Source organism: Natator depressus, chromosome 14, assembly GCF_965152275.1.
Source record: "Natator depressus isolate rNatDep1 chromosome 14, rNatDep2.hap1, whole genome shotgun sequence".
In the NCBI taxonomy this organism is placed as follows: Eukaryota; Metazoa; Chordata; order Testudines; family Cheloniidae; genus Natator; species Natator depressus.
Window position 1 is genome coordinate 7,023,935 of NC_134247.1, and position 27,626 is coordinate 7,051,560.

A 27,626-nucleotide genomic window follows, 5' to 3' on the forward strand; every position below is an offset into this window, starting at 1 on the left:
ATTCTGTAATAATTTAACCTGTAAAGTATTTTATGAAACACTGTTATGGAAGATGCTATATAAAATAAGTTTATTATTTGTTCATATACCAAGTTATTTCTTACAATTGTCTGGGGAGTCATTACAAAATTCAGGGCCTGACTCATTTTGAGCAGACTCTGACTCATGCTGGGTCTTTGACTGCTGCTGAGAGTCTAGAAAACAGTGGATGGCAAGAGTACTGATCAACTGCATTTAGCAAAGAAGTTGCATCTTTTACTTTTAAACACAAAACTCGCCATGGTAATCTATAGCTGTGTCACCTTGAGTTTAGATTACTTCAGCATGCTCTATGTAGGGCTATTCCTTGAGAACATTTGGAAATTCAAGGTTCAATTTTGACCTATAGAGTTCTAAATAGTTTGCATCTGCCATCTACCCAAGGGACCTCTCCCTCATTGAGTACCAGGACTACTGCAATCATCTGAGGCACTGACAGGTGAGTCTACACTCTGATCACTAAAGCCTCAATTAGTTTCCCCAGTGACAGCTGATTGAGTAAATAGGGAGGATGTAGCTAATCAGATAGGGAGGCAGGGTGAGTTAAAGAATTAACTGGCCCACCATCCGACTATCTTGATAAAAGGGAGGAAAGAAGCACTAGGGGGAGGAGGACAGGATTAGCGGTGCCCAGACTGAAGGAGATCCCAAGGAAGAGAGATCTCTTTTCCTCCTAGGGCCCGATGAAGAGAAGCTGAAGATCAAAGGGATTAGCTGTTGTGTTGCACTGTACAGGTGCTGGTGGACGGGACTTGAATAAATTATAGAGTTGACACTAAAAAATGAGAGTCTGAGCAAAACCTGGGCAGGCCAAGGATGGGCGGGGGGATGTGAACCCCGTCAGACTGACCCTTCATATGATCACATAGGAGACAAAAAGATGAGGTGATGAACGAAAAAGCTGAGTCTTCTCTAGATAAAATGCCAAGCACAGTCTCAGCTCTAACTTGCAAAGTCACTGTTCATCTGCATTTGAATGTGGTTTAGGAAAGAACACCGGTAAGTAAATCATCTGGGTATCGTGAAACTGAAACCACTTTTGACAAAAATTCTGGATGTGGCAACGTTGCCTTTGAAAAACTGCATACATGGGAACTCTGCCATTAAGATGTGCAGTTCACTTACTCTTCTTGCGCATGTTATAGCAACAAGGAAGGCTGTCTTCTGGGACAGAGAACAGGCTGCCAGGGGCTCAAATGGAGACCCTCTTAGGGTACCTCTTCACTACCCACCGGCTAGGCGGGTAGTGATCGATCTCTCGGGGATCGATTTATCGCATCTCGTCTAGACACAATAAATCAATCCCCAAATCAACGCCTGTACTCCACCTCGGCAGGAGGAGTAAGTGGAGTCGACGGGGGAGCCGCCGTGGTCGATTCGCCACCGTGAGGACGGCCAGTTAACTCGAACTAAGATACTTCGACTTCAGCTACGCGAATAGCGTAGTGGAAGTTGCGTATCTTAGTTCGAAACGTCCCCCCAGTGTAGTCCAGGCCTCAGAAATCTCACTACCATGAAGTTTGAGAAAGATTTTCTTCTCTTGGATGGGAGGATGAAATGCCAAGATCGCTGCTAAGTGGACCCTCAACGAACTGAGTGACATCGAAAATGTTCTGAATGCAGGCTAGCATTGGTTGAATTCTGTGAGCTAGCAACCAAACTGAAAATCACTTCCACTCGGCCAAATGAATGAACCTAGTAGACTGTTTCCTACTATTAAGTAGCACTGGTCGAACAGCTTACGAACATTGTTCCTCCTTGTGCCCATCTAGCCACACAGCACACTTGCTGTGCCAAGTCTGACCGTGGTGCTGAGTCAGTAGGTCAGGATAAAGAGGAAGAGATATGGGAGGTCAATCCAACAGATTAAGGAGGCCAGAGAACCAACACTGTCACAGTCAAGGCAGTCCATAAGGTGCTGCTTGAGGTGTAAGTCCCTCACCACCTGAACATATGCAGATGGTGCACCTTTCTTTAGTGCGCCCTTTTGCCAGGCACAACAAACACCACATCTGGGAATCACTACTGAGGACAGCAACCCATGCAATGGAAAATGTTTAAACTGTGGTGATGGCATCATACCAGGATAACTATTGATCATAGCTGACTTCCACTAACTAAAACTAAGGATACTACTAAACTATCTATTAACTATACACAATAAAATTCCAGAAAGACTGAAACAGAGACGCGTAAGGTAAAATACCACGCAGAACACTACAATCTAGTCATGGGCAGTGAGAAGGAACCAAAGTGGGTCGGGGGTGCTGCCCTTAAATAGCTAGGGGAGGGGCTATGGGGCCAAAGTGTGTGAGCACTGACCCACCCCCCACAGGTACTGCTAAGCTTTGGTGCACTGGGCACGTGCACATCTGAGTGGAATACACGTCTGCAACCACTTGAAGAATCAACATTTCAGAATGGTGCATAATAGCATTGTCTGTGAACAAATATATTAAGTTGGCATGGCAACTGAACGTGGTAAATATCCAGCAGTCATAAAATTAAGCAAGTCAGAATAATAAACATTAAACATGAAAAATTCAATAAATGCTGTTGAATCACAGCTCTCAATGATCACTCCTGTTTTCATTTTGTAATTTGGAATAAAATGAAGCAGCTTTGTTTTGTTAAACAGATTTCACTCCAAATACCTCCAACACAACCCTAACTCATCTAATTTCCCTCTGCCTTTATTTTAATCAATTTGAGAAAATGGAAATTAAAGGCTTGGAAATCTGTACTGGCACTCACCCTGACTCCCCTTAATAATATTCATGAATTGTACATAATTGATTTTCTGTCTGAACAGCATCTCTCTCCTTTAAGGCTCTTTTTGCGACATGATTGATGCTTTTACCCTTGAGGATGATTGCTATGGTTTAAACATCTTCAGTGTTGTACAGTAACCGCTGTACTACAGTGCTCATGTAATTGTGAGCATAAGGTGATCTTTATAAGTTTTTCTTCCTCCTTCCTGGGGTACAAACTTCACCCAATGTCCTTCCCACTCCAAAATCTTTGGGAGTCCTTTCAAAATGAAAAAGTAAACGGGAGCAACACTCTGAAATGGTTTCTGAGGTAGGGTTCCCATGGGAGAACTTCTCAGAGGTCAGTCTACTATAAGCTTTTTGTATATTTTGCAGTGTGGCGGTTGCCTTTTTAACTTTTTTTTTGAAGAAGTCCAGATATTCAAGCCAGAATGTGACTGGGATATCTACCATAGATGTTTACATAGGCCCCAATTCAGCAAAAACACTTAAGCACATGCTTACGTGCACCCATATTTAGCAAAGCATTTAAGCATGTGCTTAACTTGAAGTATGTGCTTCATTCTCATTGAAGTCAATGGGATTTGAGCATGTGCTTACATCCCTTGCTGAACTGAGGTCATACAAACGATATAGGGACAGCTGCAATAATGATTCAGCTGCCACCTTTATAGAAGCAGTGCGATTCAAGAAACAGAATACTTCTCCAGTAAAGTGAAGGATGCAGATCTTCCCATTAGAGAGCTTGAATGTATAGGACAATGTTGAAACTATGCATTTATCAAAGACAATTAAATGCTGCAACACAGAACAGACAATATGGGAAACTAATCTAAAATCAGAAGTCCACATATTACTGGGAAGCAAGAAACCTTAAAGCCCTGTTTTAGGAAGTGGTTCTAGTTATTTATTTCCCAGGAACTTCTCTAGGATTGTTTTAATGGTGCAGGCACTCCTATGAGGAAACCTAGTATCTCCAATATTCTGAGTCAAATTCTGCTGACCTCTCATTAGTTGCCCACCAGGAATAAAATTTTAAAATGTCTCAAGTGGTTGGGAAACTTATATTTGGAATAAATGTTCAATATTTCAACAACACAAAAGGTTAGGCATGAGGTGCCCCAAGGTTGCACACGAGAACTAGTGTTTCTTAATGTATTTCTCTGTGAACTGGAAAATGGGGTGAATGACAAAATTTACAGATGATGCAAAATTTCGGTTAGTCAAGATTAAAAGAAGACTGAAAACTTTCAAGGGATTTAATAAAAGTAGAGAAATGGGCAACATGTCAGCCGGAGAGAGACTCAGTGTTGAGAAATGCAAGGTAATGTACACTGGAAAGAATAAACGGAAACATTCAGCCACATTGTTGAGTTCTAAATTAAATGTAACCACTTAGGAAAAAGACAAAGACAGTGCATGACAACCTCTGTTCAGTATGCAGTGGTGGTCAAATGCACAAACAAAATGTTATGGTGCACAAAGACCAGGACAGAAAACAATATGGAAAATATTATAGCACTTTATACCAATCAGTAGCTTACCCTCAACTGGGATATTGCATTCAGTTCTAGTTGCCTTAGTACTTTGCAACCTTAATCATCTTTTTACAGCTTTTTTGTGTGGAATGTGTGTGTAAATATTGTATCCGTCTTGACCAATCTAATAAGGAACAGGTTCATTCTTTGTAAGGAACAAAGGGTAAGCTTAGTGAATTCGTCACTCACTTCTGGAGACTGCAGAGTTATAAGGATGTCCCGACTGAAATAAGACAAACACGGAGCACTAAAATGCCACCCAACAAGCCATAACAAGAACCAGCTTTTCATTTTTAATTAAAAGCACAACAAAGTATTTGTTTCATGTCTCATTCACTTATTTGTTGTTGTTATAGAATCAAAACACAGAATTTTCCCTTTTAATGAAAAACAGAAGCCGTTTAACCCCCACCCACTTCCTCCTATTATTTTTTTTAAAAGGAGACATGTAATAGCCCAGAAAACTGCCCTTTGTAATGGTGCCAAGGCAAATTTCAACCCTTTATGCAATGCGGCATCGAGACGAGAATATTTGGTAAGCGTAGGAAGAAAGTTCCAAGTAAGGGCCTTGAATATCTCAACTGCCTAACTGGCTGATCCTAGGCTGTATACCATTATTGCCCCTTCTCTGAACATGTTTATGGGTAGTCTGGCCAAGGAATGACAATGAAAAATATATCGAGATATCCATGTTACCATTGAGTTTCTTGGGAGAAAGACTAAATTAAAAAATTAAAAGGAAAGACTCAAAAAAACATTGTAAGATGAGCAACCTTGTAAGATTGAACTCATTCAACAAAGTCTCAATTGTTGATTAACTCACTGGGGCTAAGAATCAGCATCTTCCAATGCTAATATATTAACAAGTTGCAGAAGCAGCTCTGGACTTGACGGTGCAAAAGTCAATGGGAATTTGGCTTCTACCTCAGGTCTGAAAATGGGACTTAGGATCCCATTTCAGACATTTCTGAACATTACCCAATGCTTAGAAGAACAAGTACAATTTTGGGGAACTCTTTTACAAGGAAGATATAAAAGAATTAGAAAAGGAATGGAAGTTAAGAGTGGACATTACTGAGGTGTAAAGTAGAAGATAAATACTGAAGGTGAATGCCATAAAAACTGCTAGAAAGGTATAAACTGAAACTAAGAAAGGAACAGGTCTTAAGGAAGTTCCTAACAAACTTTTTATTCAGGAGGACGTGTGTGAAATGAACTAACAAAGGCACCAACAAAAACTGCAACTATAAAGATATTAATAGGTTAAAAATGAGTTAAACACATACTGGAAGAAAAAAACAGCTTAGGGTAGAAGACTAGGCAAACAGTTTGACACATCTAGAGGAGATGCTTGAAAACACTATTTAATAGTCAGAGAGGGACCTAGGACTCAAAAGAGCTGGGTTCTGTTCCAGACTCTGCCACTCTCACTATACCACAGTGGTCAAGTCACCATAGGTCTGTGTCTCAATGGACCAGTCCCCATTTGTAAATAGGACAATAATACTTGCTAATCATTATGAATTTTTTGAGATATTCTGACGATGATTATCCCGAAATGTTACTATGCTAGGAAGTACAGATATGGGAACAGAAAGAATGAGCCATAGGCACTTTGGCACTAAATCAGGATCTAAAACACTGCACAAGTGTTTACAAGTCAGTACAGAAAAAGCAATAGAGACAAAGGGAGATTCTACAAACTCATCTCTCCTTACATCAGGTCAGTATTCTTTGTGTGAGCACATGATCAAAGACTGGGATATGTGGATTTGTGCAATCTCTACTACTTCTGTATTTTCCTTCATATTTCAATTTACAACATGGTTCTAATGCAGGCACATCACTTTGCATTTCAGTGATAATTTTATGTAACAATTCTGATAACAGTATTAGATTAATTTTCCCAATCTGTACATTACAAATAGTGAGCTTTGCTATGGAGCAGACTGAGGAAAAATGAACATTAGGAATCTCTGATTTCACTGACCATGTCCAGAATAACCTTAGCAGTGCTAATCATATGGAATCATTTACGTACAATACTCTAACCCAGTGAATGCATAAGATCTGCAATAAACATTATATTTATCCCAAGTATTGTCAAATTATAACTCTCTTAACAGAAGTCATGAAATAACAGGGTATAGTAATACCAGAAACCTCCATTCAAAACAATACTGTTGCCTAAAAAGCATAATTTAACAGCTAAAGTAGTTGAAATAACATCTTGAAACAAAGAGCATTGGATAAATATTTGCCCCTGGGGTTCAGACAGTTTAATTCTCTTTTATTAACAAAAACAAAAAAGAAAGCTAGCGGAAAATATGGTAGGAGAAGATATGCTTTTCTCTTGCAGCAAGATATTAATGTCAAATGTAGAGTCTGTTTGCCCAAGGAAAGAAATCTAGTAGGACAGTACTGTTTACCTGTTCCTGTGTCTCCAACTCCTTGTGCTGCAGCTTCTTTTCTGTAGATCGTACCTGATTGCAATAATTTTCCATTTCATCTTGTAAAGCCTGAAACAATATCAATCAATACAACACACACATTAAAAATTAGAAGATGGAAGGAAAAAACCCCATATAATTGTGTTCAGTTGGTAGCAAAAGTCATGGGTATTGTATACTCTTCAATCTTAGTTTTCAACACTATCAAGAGAGCCACTGACAAACTTATTCGGCCACCCTGACTCTCACTTAGCGCCTTCCTACACAGGTAGTTCCACTGATTACAACAGGACTACCGATGTAGGAGTAAGGGTAGCAGAACTGAGCTCTCTCATCTATTTACAAGTATTGCTAATGTTCATCAAGTTCCCCTTCTTCTTTTATTTGTACAACCTGTGTTTTGTTTGGAATGATTTCATGGTGCACCAGCACTTTGACTTAAGTAAAAAAAAAAAAAAAAAAAAAAAAATCTGCTGTCTCAGGAACCATGTCTTGCATCTGCAGTGGAAATGGATTCAACGTTATCTGAACTGTAAGCTCCTTGAGACAAGGCTTTACCTGCTAGTAAAGCACATAGCGCATATATAGACAAATGAGAAATACAAATCCAATAAATAATTATTGCTAATAACAATGCTAATTTAGCTGATCTTTGTCTCGCTCTTAAATTATCACAATTTTTAATAAAATCAGGTGAGACACATTAATTATTTACAAATTTATTATTTATTTGTATTGCTGGACCTCAGGAGCCAACTCTTAGACCAAGGCTCCAAAGTGCTAGATGATATAAGAACACACAAAAAGACAGTTCATGTCCTAAGGAGGTTATAATCAAAATATGATAATTCCAACAACTAAACAATTAACAAAAAGGTTTGTTAATGTTATCATTAAATGTTTCAATGCACACTGAATATTTACTTACTAAAGCTTAATTACAGGCACCTGTTTGAACTTGGGCATTGGTACCTCAAGAGTCGACTTGAAGCAAAGTGCACAATGCTTATGCTAGAGAGACACCATCACAGAGATGGTGATAGGAGTGGGACAGAAGCATTTAGGGTTATCTGTAGAAGACTAGGAAATGGGTACACAGCTAGTGTATCAACTGAAAAGTATAGAGCAGGGTCAGGACTGTCTCTGAAAATGGAAATTTAGATCTGATGACACATAATAATTATAATGACTTTTAAAAATCTAAACAGCGTGAACATGCTACTCTAAAGTCTGTAGTAAAAGAGATCAGCAAACTTGTGTTCCCTTAATGCATTTTGCAGAGCGTATGGTATGGTATCACATGCTACTCAACATGGAATACCCATAAATAAATCGGAATAATTAAAGGTACTTGCAGTACCAAAGATTTAACAGAAAAAAACTCTCTCTCTTTTCCACAGCACTGAAATACTGTAGTCTCAAATCATTTACAGGATAAAATTGCTATTCAGATAAGATAAGAGGACTACTTATGATAGATCTTGCATTGTTTTGAAGTGATGCCAGGCGTTAACTTTAAAGTATTAAAGCTATAAGACCATTACATATTCTGATGCCAAAAAGTTTAACCAGACCCAGGAATGAACTTTAAGCCTGCCCAGTGGCTTTTACACTATCATTTTTGCTAGATAATGTTGAAAACCAGTCTTTGTAGCCAGTCTTCTGTGCTAAACAGGTCTTGGAGTACAATACATATGCATTAATATCCTGAAAAAAATTATTCATGTAAGGTGTGGTTTGTTTTTGTATTTCTGATATGGCAATTTAAAAATAGAGCTATAACTTACGATTTAAAAAAACAAAAAATTATGTCATACTATTACACGAATTTACTGCAAAAAGAAGGGGGTATTTTCACGTACTAGAAAATCAACCGAGACAGGCCATGAACAGGCAATGAACTTAATGAGTATTGTTATTGATTTCAATGGGATTGAGCATAGAGAGAAATTTGTTTCCCTTTTCACTAAAATCTGGAATGTCCAATAGCCATATCTGTATTAGCTGTCTGATATCCTACGTACAGGATTCTACCACCATTTTCAATTGAGCAACTAATATCATCCCTCTAGCATGTCATGGTGAAAAAGAGAATTAGGGAATTGTTTGTACACTGGAAGGGATCCTCAGCTGTGCTGATGCCACCCACTCACCACATGTATTTCCTTCACTCAGAGCTGCCAACCTCTCTCTAAATGGAAAGTTTCATTCATTTGTTTGGTTTCTGTGGTGTAAAACAGCGTGTGCGTGCGTGTGTGTATTGCTTTATTTTATTTTAGTCTTTGAGAAAAATACATCTTTCCATTGGATTCCACTAGGAAAGTCTGGAGCAAATAAATACATCCACCAAGACCATACTTATAGCAAACACAGCAAAACATTGGCACCATAGAAGAGAACTTGTAAAGTGCCATCTCATCCATCAATTTCCCCCTTTTGACTTCGTTATTTTTTTTTAAATGCACACCAATATATTGTGCAGAGGGCATACAGTGAAAAGGCATGACAATCTGAGGATATGTGGATTTAACTAGCATACATTTGCTTCTTAAAATGTTGTAAATTCTATTCTATTCTAGATAAAATTACCATTAAACAATTATCCAACATAGAATGTATTGTGTGAGTTTACTGACCATTCCCATTATCTATTATAACTGTCAGCCCTTAACATGCTTGGGTGTTGGGATGGTGGAGAGACATTTAGCTCTTTTGTGAGAGTCCGGTGAATTCATCTAGCACTTAAGGTTTTTGAGTGGGGTAGAGTGCGAGCCAACTCCAATACTGGTCACTTCACGGCAGCCATTGTTGTGGAGCAACAATGCTCTCTGAACGATTCCGTTAGTTCCCCACATTGCATGGGAAGTGAAGCATCCAGAAGGAAACACCAGATCAAGATAATCAGCATTATATCAAAGCCCATCCAAAAAAATTAAAAAAGTGTGGGGTTGGAGGAGCGAGATCCTTGCATACCAATATCTCCAGAGAATAAGAATGACAGATAAATAACTTCCCTGTGCAAGATTCTCATTCCTACAGAGTAAGAACCTTGATGGATATCCCCCCAAAAAACGGAGTGTAAAGCTGCATAAAGGGTCAATGAAAAGGACACTTCCAACAGCATAGACAAGGATTCTTTTATATCTACTCTTACTTTCCTATGCCAAAGGGAGATGTCTCCAACAATGTTACTCTTGGACTATAGTTAATAAGATTTTTGAGACACGAACACTTCAAAATGCAGACTATTGATGCTAGAGACTTGAAGCCGTATCACCTTCTGATTACCTCATCGTTGTGAACTATAAAATGTTTGGTTTGATAACTGGTAAAGCGATTTTTGTTAAAGTATATACTCAGATATATGCTGCTCCCAAATGAGAGTAATGTCCCTCCTCCTCTGATATTTAGTAATTACACTCAAAATTCCTTTGAATGTCTAAAACCTCATATTTAATGAGAACAGCTTGGATGCAATGTCTGCTATTCAGTGCTGCCAAGTTTGTATTGAATTTTGAAGCCAGCTTGACTGAGTCACAAGGAAGTTAAAAAAAAAAAAGGGGGGGGGGAGAAGGACTATCCAAAGTTTTACTGAGTGTGCGACTCAGAGTAGCTATGAATCCAGGGCTCACAAAGCTCTTCAATCTACCTCACCTCATGCAAGATGCACTTAAAATGTATTAAACAGTTGACACCTTATCCTGGGAGCACTGTATAACCTCTCTTTTGGAAAATTAAACACAGGATTAGGGTTCAAAAGTCATTATTCAGCCAAAAATATAGCTGTAGTGCACTCACCCCAGTTACTCAACAACACAACTAGGGATTTGTTTTATGGAAGTATAAGCTTTTATGTTACATCTTCAAAATGCAAAATTCTACCCATGGAATACCGATGCCTACGTTTAATGACTGCTGGGATGGACAACACAAGATAGTGTAAAAAAAAATCCAGTCTTAAGTTCTGAATCACAAAGGCACTTTCCATTTTTTCCAAATGGAAAACAAAAGCATAACAAATTAGGATTTGTCTGGACACACAAAGTTTGCTGCAAACTCGGGTGTGACTCTACCCCACACTAGCCTGCCATGGACTAACTGTCCATGTGGACTCTGTTGACATGCGTTAACAGTTTGTTAATCAGTTAAACTGTTCAAGGTACAAAATTCATCCCCTTCTCAGCTTTTCTGAGTTGGCTGACATCACTGCTGTAAAGACAGTATTTTTTCAGTTATACTGGCTTTCAAATGCAATGTAAACATGTTTGCTGTTGAAAGTCTACACCATACCTGACCTTGGAAGTGCTTTCTGTTGGCCTGAGAACAAAGAAATGAAATGTTTTGCTTTCCAACCCAGATATCCTACACTTTGAAAAGCACTTAAAAATGTAAATGAGATAATAAGCTCTACTGCAACAATGTGGGTGAACTACAGCTGCGGAAAAAGGCATATATATTAGATTTATTGATAAAAATGGGGAAAAAAAACTATATATTGCAAATGTTTTTGATTGTTAATTAACTGTTCATAAGATGCAAAGAACACGCTAAATTGATAGTCATGGGCCTGATGGAAGAGAGGAGGGACTGTTTTGTGGTTAAGGTGCTGATCTAGGCCTCAGAAGATCAGGGTTTAATTCCTGGCTCTGGCAAGTCACTCAGTGTCTCCGTAGCTCAGTTCTCCTCCAGCTGTAAAATGGGGATATTAACACTGCTTTCACTAATATCTGTGAGACACTCAGATACGATGGGGATATAAGCAGATAGATGGAATGTGAACAGAATATTATGGCTTGGATAGGCTTTTTTATTTTTAACCCCCACGAACATGGCAGAGCCACCACAGCTCTGAACTGGATTACACTGTGGCTTACATGTCACCAACAAAACTTTTAACTAAATTTTCATTTGGAAGACCAAATCCGCTCTTGGTAACTGAGAACCGAGTTTGGAGACAATAGGATTGCCAATGTGAAAGTAAGTGCAGCACTTGGCCTACTGGTGGGTGACATTTGAGACCAGAAAAATCCAATGACTTAAATCAGAGGTTGCAATGGTGACAGAATTTGCTGGTTTTTTTAACTTGTAAACCATATAGTTTTGACTTGGAGTCACAGACATAAATATGGATGCCAGTTCTACAAAGTCACTTTTCAGACAGAAACACACAGTGAGGCATTAGTTACAAGGTTTAGTTGGAAAAGAAAAAAAAAAAGACCTGGAAGGATCAAATGAACAAGCATACAATGATGATACAAGAAGGTTTTTTTTTTTTTCTCATTTTTAATACATGAAAAAATGTTCTGCTCGTACTTTAACTACAGGAAATAGTTAAAGAGAAAAAACTGTGCATAAAAACACGGTCTTGGAAGAACTGAACAGGCAGAAACCAAAACTGTTTTGACCTATTTTTGCATAATGTGAAGTATTGGGGATTTAACTGCTGCAAAACTATTGTATTTTCTTCAGAAACCTTCAACGAAAATTATTTCCTCCTTTATGTAAGTTACTGAGCACACAGGTCTTGTTCTTGCTCCAACTAAAGTCAATGGCAAAACTCACAATGATTTCAGTGGTACAGAATTGGTCACAGTGAACATGGTATGTGCTGTTCCTCCTCTTCAATATAATTAGTTGAATAAATAAGGAGAGAGGCTTGCAGGGAAGGGGAAGACTTTTAAAATGTTCTCCATGCAAGACCTGCCGGTATTCTAATCTTGAAGAGCAGGGTGTTAAACTCAAAAGTCATTGTTCATCAAGATCAGATTAAGCCTGGTAGGAGCATATTCTCTTTTTGATATACATGCATAACTCTTATTGGCTGTAACAGCAGCTATGCATGCACATCAAGAAGAGAACAGACCTCAGTTCTTATGATCAGTGTAGAGTAATACTAATAATAGGGGTAATCATAGTTAGTTCTTTTCATCTTCAAAGGGCTTCACATACATTACCCAATTAATATAATTAGTTAATGAAAGATGCAGTAATAAAAACTACTGTAATTACCTACTGTTGTCTTAATTATCTCACTAACAATGCCCACAGAAGAGTGCTTCTACTTTACACCCTCAAAATCTGTGCCAACAACAATACTGGAGTACAGGCCTCCTTTTGAATATCTTTAATTCAGATTAAAATCATTTATGGCTTTTCTCTCCACTAACATGTGAAGAAAAGCCTAACTCTGGAAGCTTGTGGAAAATCTATACAAACATGAACACAAACTACACAGCATTTTGTTCCAGAACTACAAATGTACTTGTAAACTATCTAAAACTGTGACAAAATAGCAATGACCCAACCCTGAGCCCTGTCATCTGTATGTGGAGTGGTAGGTCAGGGACAGTCTAAAGATCACACAGGCAAGAATTCATCTTCTAAGTTGGGTGGTTTCTCTATTTATAGAGGCCAACCGCAACTCCTAGTTGAAAAATAGGTCAAGTTTATCATCACAAGTAATCTCAGGTACTCTCCAACTAAACTTCTGTCCCATCTCTCCTTTTAAGTAATTTTAGTCTTTGTTAAAATATTCCCTGATTAAATAAAATTATGTGATTCTGTGGGTGATATTACATTACAGCAGGAGTTATCAGGCTTCATTGCACTGCGACCCCTTTCTGACAACAAAAATTACTACATGACCCCAGGAGGGGAGAGTGAAGCCTGAGCCTGCCTGAGCCCTGATGCCTCACGTGGGGAGGCCAAAGCTGAAGCCAGAGCCCCGCTGCCCTGGGTGTGTGTGTGTGTGGAGGGGGAGGCAGGCAAAGCCCAAGCCCAAGGGCCTAGGCCCTGAGCGGGGGGCCTGTAGCCTGAGCCCCGCTGCCCAGGGCTGAAGCCCATGGGCTTCAGCTTTGGCCCCAAGCAGTGAGGCTCAGGATTTGGTTTCAGTCCCGTGCCCAAGAAAGTCTAATGCCAGCCCTGGCAACCCCATTAAAATGGGGTCGTGACCCACTTTGGGGTCCCGATCCACAGTTTGAGAACTGCTGCATTAAAGGTGGCTGGGCTTATTATTATTAAAAAAAAAACTTGGGAAAATGTCATTACAGGGACCACTGCTGTGCTTCTTGGGTCACAAAAGTACAGTATTTTTTTTTAAAGGGACAAGGATTGAGATTTGGGTCAGATTTTCTGCTGGTGCAAAATTGATGCAGCTCCATTGATTTCAATAGAGTTTTTCCCATTTACACCACCAAACAATTTGGACCTTGGTTTTTCCCCCTATTCTGCATTCCAGTGCATGATCGTTTCAAAACCTCTGTGCTCAATTTCTGTCTTGTTTTTGGTGTAAAGGAAAGGAAATCTTATGGTTTTAACCTAATACATATGTATGCTGTTCACATATGGCAAAATTCCTTTCTGGTGGGAACTTTTTAGCTGTTGCTGCAACACACCATATATCTAAGAAATTCTGCTTTGATGTTGAACTATTGCTACACTACTCATTAGGCTACTGATTCAAAATGAAAGGCAACATTTCTGTGGTCTGTGTAAAAATAATAGCTTTGTTTTCACAAACAAAGCTTCCCCCTCACCCTATATCCAGCGGTTAATATTATTGCAACTGAAAAAGAAAAAAAATTCATATTATTCTGCTCTGAAAATAGTTTGTGGGTTTAATCACTCAAGTTATTCTTACAGACCCAGATTTTTAGAAATATTTAGGCTTTGTGGCACTCAGCATTGCAATACCTAATTGAGTTAGATCTAAACCCCTTTTGAAAATGAGATTTAGGCACCTACATCACTTAGCTGTTGCAACACGAACACAGCAACACCTAAATACCTTTAAGAATCTGAGCCATAGTCTATAAATAAAATTGGAATTACTATTATGTCTATACAGATAGCTCTGATGATTTATTGTACACCAGGGATAAAAATTAAAACATCTGAAACAATATTTTACATTTACATAACACCTTTCTTCCATGGTTCTCTCAGCCTTTTATGAGCAATTAAGCCTCATCACCAATATAAGATAGACAAGGATTACATACCCTTTACAGATAGGGAACTGAGGCATCGGGAGTAACTGACTTTCCCGGGTCCTGCAAGACAGCGGCAGAGCCGTGAATAGACTCCTGGAATCCTGATATCTAATCTCTTGTGCAAACTACTAACTAATACGGCTTCTCACTGATCAGACATCAATCACACCATGGAATGAAAACACAAGTGTTAACCAGTTAATCTATTTTTTTCAAAAATATGCTCTCCATAGTCTTATATGCCTCTAAAAGACCCCCAACATATTTTCTCAGTCTCTGCTACCACCATAAAAAACAAATTTCTTTGGAGAAGAATTAGACAGATTTTCAAAAGAGCTCTGGATTCAGCAGCTCCCACTGAGAACAATGGCTAGATTCTGAGCAAATTTGAAAATCTGGCCCCTTTGCTGATGTGCCTACGTGGAAGCGGAGAGTGTGCTTGGAAATCTGGCCTTAGCTGTGACTCTTGAATGCTTTTTAAAATTAGGCAAGGGCTCTTTTCTGAGCTTGTCAATACTGCTTCTTACATTTGCCCATAGGAATTGCTGTTGTGTAATGCAAGATTCCTCCCCCTCCACTTGATCATACCACTAGTGTGCAGGGAGGGAAAATAATAAGAGCAACGGCATCCAAGATCATGCTTGTTCTCCGTAGTAGCAGTGAACGGTGAACACCAAACCACCCATGAAAGAGAGAGATTGTTTATTCTAAGTTTTCTTGAATATCTAAGACCACCCTGTTTTTATGTTTCAAGACTTATATACAAGTCATGGAAAAGAGGAGAAGGGATGTATCAACAATACACTATATACTTTGGCTCTTGCGCAGCTAAGTCCATCCATCAAATTTCATTGGGAATCCAAAGTGGTGTCTTCCAGAGTACTCTGAATACTCTCGATCAAGATTTTCAACATTGTTGGTTCTAATGATGCAAACTCATGTACCATCGCATTCTTTCTGTCAGATCCTGGTTTGTGTATTTTCAGCATTTTCTGGAAACTTTTTGGTTTTGCTCGCCCAACTTTTTAGGCCCTGTTTCAGCAAGGTATTTAAGCATGAACCTAATTCTAAACATGCAAGCAGTCCCAGTGAAGTCAACAGGACCACTGGTACACTTAAAGTTAGGCATGTGCTTTAAGTACCTTGCTAAACTGGGGCCTTAGAGCTTTTCATGCTCAAGGGAATCAGCTTGGAACGTACAGGGTGAAATAAGGTAAAATAAGTCCGGGAAAGGTATGAACTCAAATAAAACAGTAACATAAAACACAAGATTTTTTGAGGTGGTGGTGGTGGGGAATGACAGGGAGATTCAAAGAGCAATAATAAACTGGCTTTCACACGTCCTTCTCACTGACCTACAAAAAGCAACAAACAGTGGTATTATCATGTGAAAACACCGTTTTGTCTATTACCAGAATGCATTAATGTTGTCATGATTAAGATATTCGGAATGCTTGTCAGCGATCAGACTCCAGTTACTGCAGTATTTCTACAGGAATATCTTGTTTGTATGCTTTAAAGCAAGTCTTTCCCAAGCTGCATTAGGATCATGGTCAAGAGTACTCTGGGAGAGTTTGGAGGTCAGAGGTCACTGAAAGGAAAGTCAACTACTTAATCTCTTTTCTGCTTTCACTTTGAGGGATGTAGGAGGAAAACACATGGTTTTTCATATATTCTAGATAAAATGGATCTTTTAAACCCAAAGATACCATGACATCCTTAGCATACACTTATGAAGAAAAAGTTCAAAACTTCCAATTTAAACTACTTAGAATGAGAGGATTTACCAAGATTCAGTCGAATGTTCAGCTGACGCATTGTCAAAAACATTTATCACATAACCTTTTGAAGTTTCTTAGCTTCCCTCTAGTTATTAAAGCTTGAATTGCAGAGTTCGTTATCAACCTCAGAGCACACATGCAAAGGTATTTTTTAAAATCAGCCTTTCAGTTTGATTTCAGGACTATTAAACAAAATAAAAGTGTCCCAATCAAGCTAAATGTCTAATAAACTATTTTTTATGCTGAATGTGCATAAAGGTAATGTCTGACTGATCCACTAGATAATTTTTTTTCATTAAAATCATATAAGTAAAGGAAGCTGCAAGGAGTCTGTCATTTTCATAGCAGATTTTCTGTGAAGCCCCGAAGTTAATTGTAAGCTTTTGGTATATGTCAACCTATGCCATAAGCATACCTGGAATATAGCATCATTGGATATATATCAGTGGAACATTACTATTGAGAATGTTCATTAATAACTAACACTATCATGAGATGTTTCAGCACACGTTGGATTTCTCCTAATATAATTCAAAAAGAGCATATATCAGGCTCCTATCAATGGTTCTGAGGTGCTCCTGCCTTATGATAAAGCATATTTATATACCACTTGCTAAACAATTCATTCTTTAGACAGTGGAACCTGATCTTGCAATAGATTGAAGATCCTCAACTTCAACTGATTATAATGGAAGTTTGTGGTACTTAGCAGCTTACAGATGGCAATCAGCATGTTGCACTGGCCGCAATGTTCTTTACAACCTTCTTTTAAAAAACTATTCTCTGCTGTAGATTCATGAAGCCCTGATGTTTCAGAAATTTTCAGGAAGCATCTTATGATGTTTTGCTCCTTTTCTAGTCAATTTTAAAGGTTCAGGAATTTCTAATCAATGGGCTAATTTGCTTCTTTGTAAGTATAAAATTAAAACGTGGTATTCTGTGGGGCAGATTATTAAACTATCAATTACCACTTTCATTGTCCCTGTAGCCATAGGAGCAGTATTTGTTGGATAAAATAACACTAGGTTCCACTGCACACACAAAAAGATGAAGGTATGCACTTAATAATGTTTTTACACCTTTCAAAGTAACCTTAATCAACTACATTAAGTTGCAAGGCAAGCGGCTGCTTTTTGAACTGAACAAGAGCTAGCTTGAATCAACTGAGCCTGCACCTTCAATATATGCTCTGGGATGTGAAAGGCAGCAAAGTAATACCTTTTAAAAAATACATCTTTAAGCCAAACCTGCAATAGTTCTTGGCAGCGTAGGATATACAGGAGTTTAACTCAGAAACTCTTTTCTTCAAAGTCTTTAATGAGACCCAGCCCTATTACATTTGTAACCACACTTGATAATGCAATTGCTCCTATTTAAATAAATGGGTGGAAACAGAGCATTCTGAAGTTTAATTTTTTTTAAATCAGGTTGAGATGAAACTCATTTACTTAAAAAGAAAAAATGAAAAAGGTGGCCCTCTGCAGCTGGTCAAATAGATTACTATTATCTAATCTTATTAGCCTGAGGAAAAAGAAAACTGTTTTTCAAGTATATACTTTAGAGAGCATTGGCCATCAAAATATTTTTTTAAGACATACTAACATACTGATTGGAAGTAAGCTTGTCCCCAAATGTGTCTGATCTAGTTAGTGACACAAAATTATGGCAGAGATGATTGTCAGCATAAATTATATGGGCAAGTACATCTGCATTTCAAAATCCTTTTTTGGGGGATTTATATAAAAAAATTAAATGAAGGGGAAAAAAATCTACTACAGATTTTTTAGATTTCTTTCCCAGTATTTTAGCGATATAGAATACTTGCTGCAAAATAAAATAAAAGAAACAAAGAACAAGCCCCCATGAAACGGATACTTTTAAAAGTCCATCTTTACCTGGCTTACATCCTAAATATAATTGCGCATAAATTCCAAATTTTCTGCATAATTCCTTTTTTGAAATTTGCCACACCAATGCCAAAAGTATATTTCATTTCTTGACTCTAACCTATCCTTTTTGGGTGAGGTTATTAAGAAGGTTGTAGCAAAGCAAATTTGATGTCACTGGGGTCCTAATAATGATTTAAAAGTCTTTGCTGATCTGACTCTGAGCTGCACAAAAACTGCACTAGTTTCATTAGTTGATCTTCTCCTACTGATGGACAAAACTCTGTGTCTTTGCTTATTTGCTTAGATCCATCAGCAGCTTCTGATACCACTGACCACACAGCTTTGCTGACTTCCTTGTAGACCCTGACTGGAATCGACAGGACATCTCTTCAGTGATTTGTTCTTTCCTTTTAAAGAGTTCCCACAAGGTGGCAATGAGACAATTGAGCAATTGCCTAAAGGCTTTCTTATGTGAGGTTGTGCAGGGACCTTTTCACTCATATGTCATTCAATATATATGTAAGGTGAGGTGATGTAGGCAGCACTACTTTATCACTGAACTAAGGTGTGGTGTGGTCTATTTGTTGTGCCAGTGCTTGGCTGGGATAAGGACTTGCAGTTCAGCCAGCTTGCTGTCATCCAACTTAGAGCAGACAGAAATGATACTGGCAAGACGAAGGAAGCACTTTGAAGGCATGGTGGAAATGGTGTCTTTTCACATTATTGATGTGATTCAGACTCCTTTAGTCCAAGAGATCTGCCGTCTGCACATATTTCTGTGTCCCCAACTGGTGGACAAAACCACCTTTTTAATTTGTATCTATTGTGACCATTTCATAGAATAATAGAATATTAGGGTTGGAAGGGACCTCAGGAGGTCATCTAGTCCAATCCCCTGCTCAAAGCAGGACCGATCCCCAATTAAATCATCCCAGCCAGGGCTTTCTCAAGCCTGACCTTAAAAACTTCTAAGGAAGGAGATTCCACCACCTCCCTAGGTAACGCATTCCAGTGCTTCACCACCCTCCTAGTGAAAAAGTTTTTCCTAATATCCAACCTAAATCTCCCCCACCGCAACTTGAGACCATTACTCCTTGTTCTGTCATCTGCTACCATTGAGAACAGTCTAGAGCCATCCTCTTTGGAACCCCCTTTCAGGTAGTTGAAAGCAGCTATCAAATCCCCCCTCATTCTTCTCTTCCGCAGACTAAACAATCCCAGTTCCCTCAGCCTCTCCTCATAAGTCATGTGTTCCAGTCCCCTAATCAATTTTGTTGCGCTCCGCTGGACGCTTCCCAATTTTTCCACATCCTTCTTGTAGTGTGGGGCCCAAAACTGGACACAGTACTCCAGATGTGGCCTCACCAATGTCGAATAGAGGGGAACGATCACGTCCCTCGATCTGCTGGCAATGCCCCTACTTATACATCCCAAAATGCCATTGGCCTTCTTGGCAACAACGGCACACTGTTGACTCATATCCAGCTTCTTGTCCACTGTAACCCCTGGGTCCTTTTCTGCAGAACTGCTGCCTAGCCATTCGGTCCCTAGTATGTAGCGGTGCATGGGATTCTTCCGTCCTAAGTGCATCACTCTGCACTTGTCCTTGTTGAACCTCATCAGATTTCTTTTGGCCCAATCCTCTAATTTGTCTAGGGCCCTCTGTATCCTATCCCTACCCTCCAGCGTATCTACCTCTTCTCCCAGTTTAGTGTCATCTGCAAACTTGCTGAGGGTGCAATCCACACCATCCTCCAGATCATTAATGAAGATATTGAACAAAACCGGCTCCAAGACCGACCCTTGGGGCACTCCACATGATAGCGGCTGCCAACTTGACATGGAGCCATTGATCACTACCTGTTGAGCCCGATGATCTAGCCAGCTTTCTATCCACCTTATAGTCCATTCATCTAGCCCATACTTCTTTAACTTGCTGGCAAGAATACTGTGGGAGACCGTGTCAAAAGCTTTGCTAAAGTCAAGGAATAACATGTCCACTGCTTTCTCCTCATTACAGAAGGCAATTAGATTAGTCAGGCATGACTTGCCCTTGGTGAATCCATGCTGACTGTTCCTGATCATTTTCCTCTCCTCTAAGTGCTTCAGAATTGATTCCTTGAGGACCTGCTCCATGATTTTTCCAGGGACTGAGGTGAGGCTGACTGGCCTGTAGTTCCCAGGATCCTCCTTCTTCCCTTTTTTAAAGATGGGCACTACATTAGCCTTTTTCCAGTCGTCCGGGACCTCCCCCGATCGCCATGAGTTTTCAAAGATAATGGCCAATGGCTGTGCAATCACACCTGCCATCCTTTAGCACTCTCGGATGCAGCGCATCCGGTCCCATGGACTTGTGCTCGTCCAGCTTTTCTAAATAGTCCCAAACCACTTCTTTCTCCACAGAGGGCTGGTCACCTCCTCCCCATGCTGTGCTGCCCAGTGCAGTAGTCTGGGAGCTGACCTTGCTCGTGAAGACAGAGGCAAAAAAAGCATTGAGTACATTAGCTTTTTCCATATCCTCTGTCACTAGGTTGCCTCCCTCATTCAGTAAGGGGTCCACACTTTCCTTGACTTTCTTCTTGTTGCCAACATACCTGAAGAAACCCTTCTTATTACTCTTAACATCTCTTGCTAGCTGCAACTCCAGGTGTGATTTGGTCTTCCTGATTTCACTCCTGCATGCCCGAGCAATATTTTTATATTCTTTCCTGGTCATTTGTCCAATCTTCCACTTCTTGTAAGCTTCTTTTTTGTGTTTAAGATCAGCAAGGATTTCACTGTTAAGCCAAGCTAGTCGCCTGCCATATTTACTATTCTTTCTATACATCGGGATGGTTTGTCCCTGTAACCTCAATAAGGATTCTTTAAAATACAGCCAGCTGTCCTGGACTCCTTTCCCCCTCATGTTATTCTCCCAGGGGATCCTGTCCATCAGTTCCCTGAGGTTGTCAAAGTCTGCTTTTCTGAAGTCCAGGGTCCGTATTCTGCTGCTCTCCTTTCTTCCTTGTGTCAGGATCCTGAACTCAACCATCTCATGGTCACTGCCTCCCAGGTTCCCATCCACTTTTGCGTCCCCTACTAATTCTTCCCGGTTTGTGAGCAGCAGGTCAAAAAGGGCTCTGCCCCTAGTTGGTTCCTCCAGCACTTGCACCAGGAAATTGTCCCCTACACTTTCCAAAAGCTTCCTGGATTGTCTGTGCACCGCTGTATTGCTCTCCCAGCAGATGATTGAAGGGTGATTGAAGTCTCCCATGAGAACCAGGGCCTGCGATCTAGTAACTTCCGTTAGTTGCTGGAAGAAAGCCTCGTCCACCTCATCCCCCTGGTCTGGTAGTCTATAGCAGACTCCCACCATGACATCACCCTTGTTGCTCACACTTCTAAACTTAATCCAGAGACTCTCAGGTTTTTCTGCAGTTTCACAGAGGAGCAATGAACAGTCATACTGCTCTCTTACATACAATGCAACTCCCCCACCTTTAATGCCTTGCCTGTCCTTCCTGAACAGTTTATATCCATCCATGACAGTACTCCAGTCATGTGAGTTATCCCACCAAGTCTCTGTTATTCCAATCACATCATAATTCCTTGACTGTGCCAGGACTTCCAGTTCTCCCTGCTTGTTTCCCAGGCTTCTTGCATTTCTGTACAGGCACTTGAGATAACTTGCTGTTTGTCCTGCTTTCTTAGTATGAGGCAGGACCCTCCCCTCTCGCGCTCTCCAGCTTGTGCTCCCTCCCGGTATCCTATGTCCCCACTTACCTCAGGGCTTTGGTCTCCTTCCCGCAGTGAACCTAGTTTAAAGCCCTCCTCACTAGGTTGGCCAGCCTGCTTGCGAAGATGCTCTTCCCTCTCTTCGTTAGGTGGAGCCCGTCTCTGCCTCGCACTCCTCCTCTTTCTGATATGCACCTTCTTCCAGGTGTCTGAGATCAAGTTTCATTGGTTTTATTGTCACTGTCTTTTCCACTTATATGCACTCCCAATCAGCTAAGACAATGTCATTATTTTTCTATTAGAGATTAATTCATCAATACTTGTACAATGGTCCTAGAAAAGACTCTGCTCCAGCTACTACAAACTGGTCTGCTATGACAGTGAATTCTGAGGGTAGGTAGCCTATCTACATGCCCATCACAAATATATCTGCCTCATCTTCTGAATCCCACCCCGTCACATCATCTAATGACAGACAGTAAATGAAGTTTAATTTTTAAAGGAATTACATTTAACATAAATATACGGGGGCAAAGTGAATGGAGAAGGTGTCAACCTTCATCAAAGGACAAAGAAGATTAGGGTATAGATACTGGGAACAAGAGTTAAGATATGGTGGAAAAGTGCTTAAAAGTAGGATAGATATGTTTGTTGTGGGATGAAGGAGATCGGTGGACAGTAATCTATGAAAGAGGATGGATTTATAGCAGCTCAGATGAGAAAAGAATTAAGAAGAGGAAAAGCGTATTTGGTTACAATAAACTGTATCCTGAGCTAATAAAGGCCTTGAAATGTATCTGCTGTAAGCACCCCAGACCTCTAAATATATTTAGCCTCTGAGGTGTTGATTACCTCCTAAAAAAGAAACACACTCAAGTTACTATCTAAGATTTTGAAAATGAGAAAAAAGTTTCCAAGCCAGCGTCTTCACAAAGGTAGAAAATGTTACAGAGGTTAGAATGTTTGAACAATGTTGGATCAATGCTTAGTGAATTACTGCAAAACCTACTTAGCACATATTAAGCAAAACAGGCCCTTTTAATTTTCTCTTAATTTTTATGTATGTATAGTACCAAATATCTCTGAGATATAGATGACATTTTTTAAATGCAAAAGCATTAAGAACAACAGAACAGGTCAAGTGCTTAAGCCCCACCAGTTTTTCATTTGTGCAGTTACATTTCATAGGCAACATTTTAAAGAAACAGAAGGCAAAACTGCAACTAAAGAAGCCAATGAAGTTTCAGATCATTAGAGATGTGTGCTGGCAAAGCTGAACTCACACCAGGGCCAAACTCGACTTGCAAATGTGAATTTTATAGTATACAGGAAGGAGAGGTGGCTTTTGGGTAGAGGGCAACAGGAATGAAAAAATAGTATATAAAATAAATGGAAGAAAACACTTAAAGTGAAGAACATTAAGACTGACAACTCAGACCGCACTATAATCTCTGCGCATCCATCTCCTTCTGTTTTCCGGTGTCTTTTTCTGGTTTGCAAGCATTACACTACTGTGGGTAAAGGCTATATGGGTATTCTGGTAGAGCTGAGGAAACACATAATACCAAGGGGTGAGCTGATTATGGCTGTTTGGCAAATAGTCGTGGTCAAGGGTGTTACCAGGTATGCAGACAATTAGAACCCGCTGATATGATTCAAATTATTACATAGCCTCTCGTAATTACCGCTTTTACTCTGGTGAATTGCAAGTGCTAAACTGTAAAGGATATGAATTATATTAACTTTAGAAACAAAAATATAAGGAATCTAAATATATCCCTATAAGGACAAACTGTCACTTTTTTTTTTTTCAAACGCTAGAGGAAACCATTACATTTCCCAGCTTCTCCTGCAAACCATCTGTTAAAGGCTGGACTGTTCCATAGTGTGCAAAGGTCCCAACAGGTATCTAACATTTGGTGATCTGAATTTTTACTTTACAATTTCATTCAGCTTCTCCCTTACCTGTTAAGAAGCATCAAATGAATTTACTTTTCATATTTTCTCTCATTTGTATTTCTATCTGATCTTCAGCATATTATCTTGGAAGTAAACACTAGGCCAGATAGTGCCTGGTGTCTCTTGGCACAGAATCGATGGGGGCAGTCAATTCTGGGGTATCCTCCTCCTCTCAGTAGGGACACTTCCCTTCATGAGACTTTGCAGGGATGAAAACTGCATGTGGAGAGGGGGTGGAGACAGGGTGAGGCTGTCCTTGCATACTTTTTTCCTTGCAAGTACTGTACTATAATTTGGAAAGTGCCTTTATTCTAAACTCCACTCACATGAGAAAGTGGCAGATATATGGCAGCTAACACTGCTCTCTTTTAGTATTTCCTTGTAACTAATCCTTTAATGCTAACGGGACTGTATGTATTTCCATTTTGTATAGAAAACAGAGCTATATTTATAAAAATAAAGGCAGTGCCTTCCAGGAATGACAAGACAGTGATACTGGCCACTCACTGCTGATATTAATGTTACGTCTTAAAGTACAATGGTCACCATTAAAAATTTACCATTGGTCAACAGTTACCACTCAGTGGCATTACAGATGCAACAGTTCCCCGACCTATACTTAAAAAAAAGAAAAGAAATTAGCATAATAAACAATAAATATTCATGTTAATAAGGATCATTCTATTCTTCTATGTATTTATCATTTCAAGAAGAACGGTTTGTTCTCTTTTGTCATGTTTTTTGTTTTTTAGTAAGTTGCGACTAAATTCAGGAGAACTTCGCATGCACAGAAAAGCCTGCTGTAATACTAGCTTTGGTATGTTTCCTGCCCCTTCCTACTAGATCTATTTGAGGTTCAGAATCATAAGCAGAACTATTGTGCCAGCAGAAAATGCTAAAAGGGAATCTGAATATTCCTAAAATCAATAAAAACTTTAGCAAGACATTTTTCATGTATGAAGTTGAAGTCCTCGGTGACCCTCCTCTGCTGATATGCATTCATCAGATACCATCATGATTAGTCAACAAAGGATCACAGCCTATATTACTATGAAAAAGCTTGCAAATAATTTGTTACACAAAATAACATTGTAAATTGTGCATGTGTGTTGCATGTCTGTTTCTCTTTTGGAATACTCCAGTGTAATATGGTATTAGTTTATCTCACCCTTAGGCGGGGACAGTTTGTATATAAAAAAAAGTATTGAAATATATGTTGATAACTAAACCTGGCCTGTATGTTAATTTGCCAAAACCTATAACTTGTGTTATTGTGCCAAGCTTTCAAATGTACCTATGGAGTAATAAATGTTTGTGACCTTATGGAAAGTTTGCTTTGAAGATGTTTATTTGCTTCAGCAATCTTTTGCTGGTGAGTATACAGTTCATGCATATTGTGTTTCCACCTACACTGCCGGAAGAGCCTCCAAGTCGAGGCAGTTCCAGAAGAGAGAAGGAAGAAGGCAGGATTCCAAAAAGTCATTGGAAATGGAATAAAGAACAACCCTTGGAAAGTCAACAGAGTGCTATGCACAGACTGTTTTACAGGTACCTAGCATTTGGAGAACATTAGATACTTTATCCTTTTTTTTGTAAGCAAAGTCACAGACTTTTGAGCAAGAGTTCTTCCTCTCAGTACCTATCCCTGACACAAAGGCTGTCTGAAACATGGTTTCTGGGTTCCCCCCCCCCAATTCTTTCTTTCCAAACCTAGCATTCTCCCCAGCATGTGTGTCCCAGTGCTCTGTGGGAGAGCAGATCCTCTCTGAAATGCAGGGAACAGACAATTGACCATTCTATTATTTTCCCCTGAGTGGCAGCTTTTAAGAAACTAATTTCCTTATATCACAATTTTTAAAACACTTTTTTTCTACCCTTCTTTTACTGGTTCATTGGTTAAACTGTATACATGTATCTCAATCATATTATTTTAGTTAGTAGCCCTACGATGACTTTTTATTCACATACTGCTAATAGCTTAGGGCCAAAGGCACTCCAATGGTTACACTAAAGGTGAGTTTGGACCACAATATTTAAATCTTACGGTTTTAACTACTAAAAGCAGTGACCTTCTGGGTTCTTTTACCTTTCTTTTCCCATTCTTCCATGGTACAATTAGAGTGTACTAAGCCATTAACTAAAACTGCAACACTAGCTAGGCAGAATTTTGTATTTACAGGTCTTTTTCTTATCTTTCATAATCCTTGCACTGGTAGATACAATTTTGGGTCCTCCCCTCCCGGAACTGGCAATGAACGAAGAGAACTTCATGTCATGCAGTAGGAAAAGCAAAACATTGAAGACGACAACAATAATGCAAGAGAAAGTGAAAATACAACTTCAAGAGCTGCTGGAGAATAGTGGAGTGCAGTTCAGATAGTAGGCAAGTACCAGTTCTAGCCTTTGGTAAAACTTGTAAGTATTATTTCGCTGTTGGCCATGATAAGTTTTTCAATGTGTTGAGACATGGAAAGTCAAGAGAAATGCCAGAGAGCAAAGCTAGCTGCAGGAAAAAAAGATGACTCAGTTCTCTGTCTCAGAAAGCATGTCAATGGCATTATAAAGTGCTTACAGATGCTCAGCAATTCAGATTGCCTGACTGGCTGCACATCTGAAACCACGTCATTCCGAAGAGAAGGTCCTGCGCTGCATGCAGCGGAGCATTGTCTTTAACAGGAATGTGTCGTGCTGTGAAAGGGAACAGGGAATTTTTTAAAATTAAAATGTCAATTAAATTAGATAATTGTGCCTTAAAGTGAACTTTTATGTCAACCTGAAAGAACCTCTGTTTTCACTCTGACACAATTCATAGAATTATCGAATCACAGAATGGTAGGACTGGAAGGGACCCTGAGAAGTCTTCTAGTCCAATCCCCTGCACTCAAGGCAGGACTAAGTATTATTTAGACCATCCCTGACAGGTGTTTGTCTAACTTGCTTTTTAAAAATCTCCAATGATGGAGATTCCACCAATCTCCCCAGGCAATTTATTCCAGTGCTTAACCACTCTCACAGTTAGGAATTTTTTCCTAATGTTCAACCTAAACTGCCCTTGCTGCAATTTAAGCTCATTGCTTCTTGTCCTATCCTCACAGGTTAGAGAGAACAATTTTTCTCCTTCCTATTTGTAACAACCCTTTATGTGCCAAGACAGACTTTTAAGACACCCAAGACAATAGACTCAAGGCAGTCGCATAGCTGAAAGATAGTTCATTCTCCTAAAATCAATAAGTTTGGGCCAAATCCTTAAGTCCACACACCATTTCCACTCAGACAAAACTATTACTTATGTAAATGAAAATACTGACTGAGGAAAGACTTCAAAATGTGGCCCATCATAAAGGGGAAAACAGAAAATCCTTGGGATACTCAATAAAAGCCTTTTAAATTTTACTCACCACTCCATAGGGGATGAATAACTTTCTTTGCTGGGAAAAATATCACTGGGTCTTTTTCTCATGATGTTTTGAAGGATGATGATCACAAATGAGCAG

At 39.4% G+C, this 27,626-nt stretch overlaps 1 protein-coding gene across 4 annotated transcripts in view; it reads right to left on the reverse strand.

Moving 5' to 3' along the window:
* The window catches only part of CEP112 (centrosomal protein 112), a 359,203-nt gene that overhangs the window by 69,071 nt on the left and 262,506 nt on the right, over window positions 1–27,626 (reverse strand). For all 4 annotated transcript variants that reach the window (XR_012641956.1, XM_074972205.1, XM_074972202.1 and 1 more), the window contains one exon: window positions 6,778–6,867. Coding sequence is in view for 3 of the 4 variants with exons in the window: in XM_074972205.1 (XP_074828306.1) it covers window positions 6,778–6,867 (90 nt within the window). In the remaining variant the exon portion in view is untranslated. The remainder of the gene's footprint in view (window positions 1–6,777; window positions 6,868–27,626) is intronic.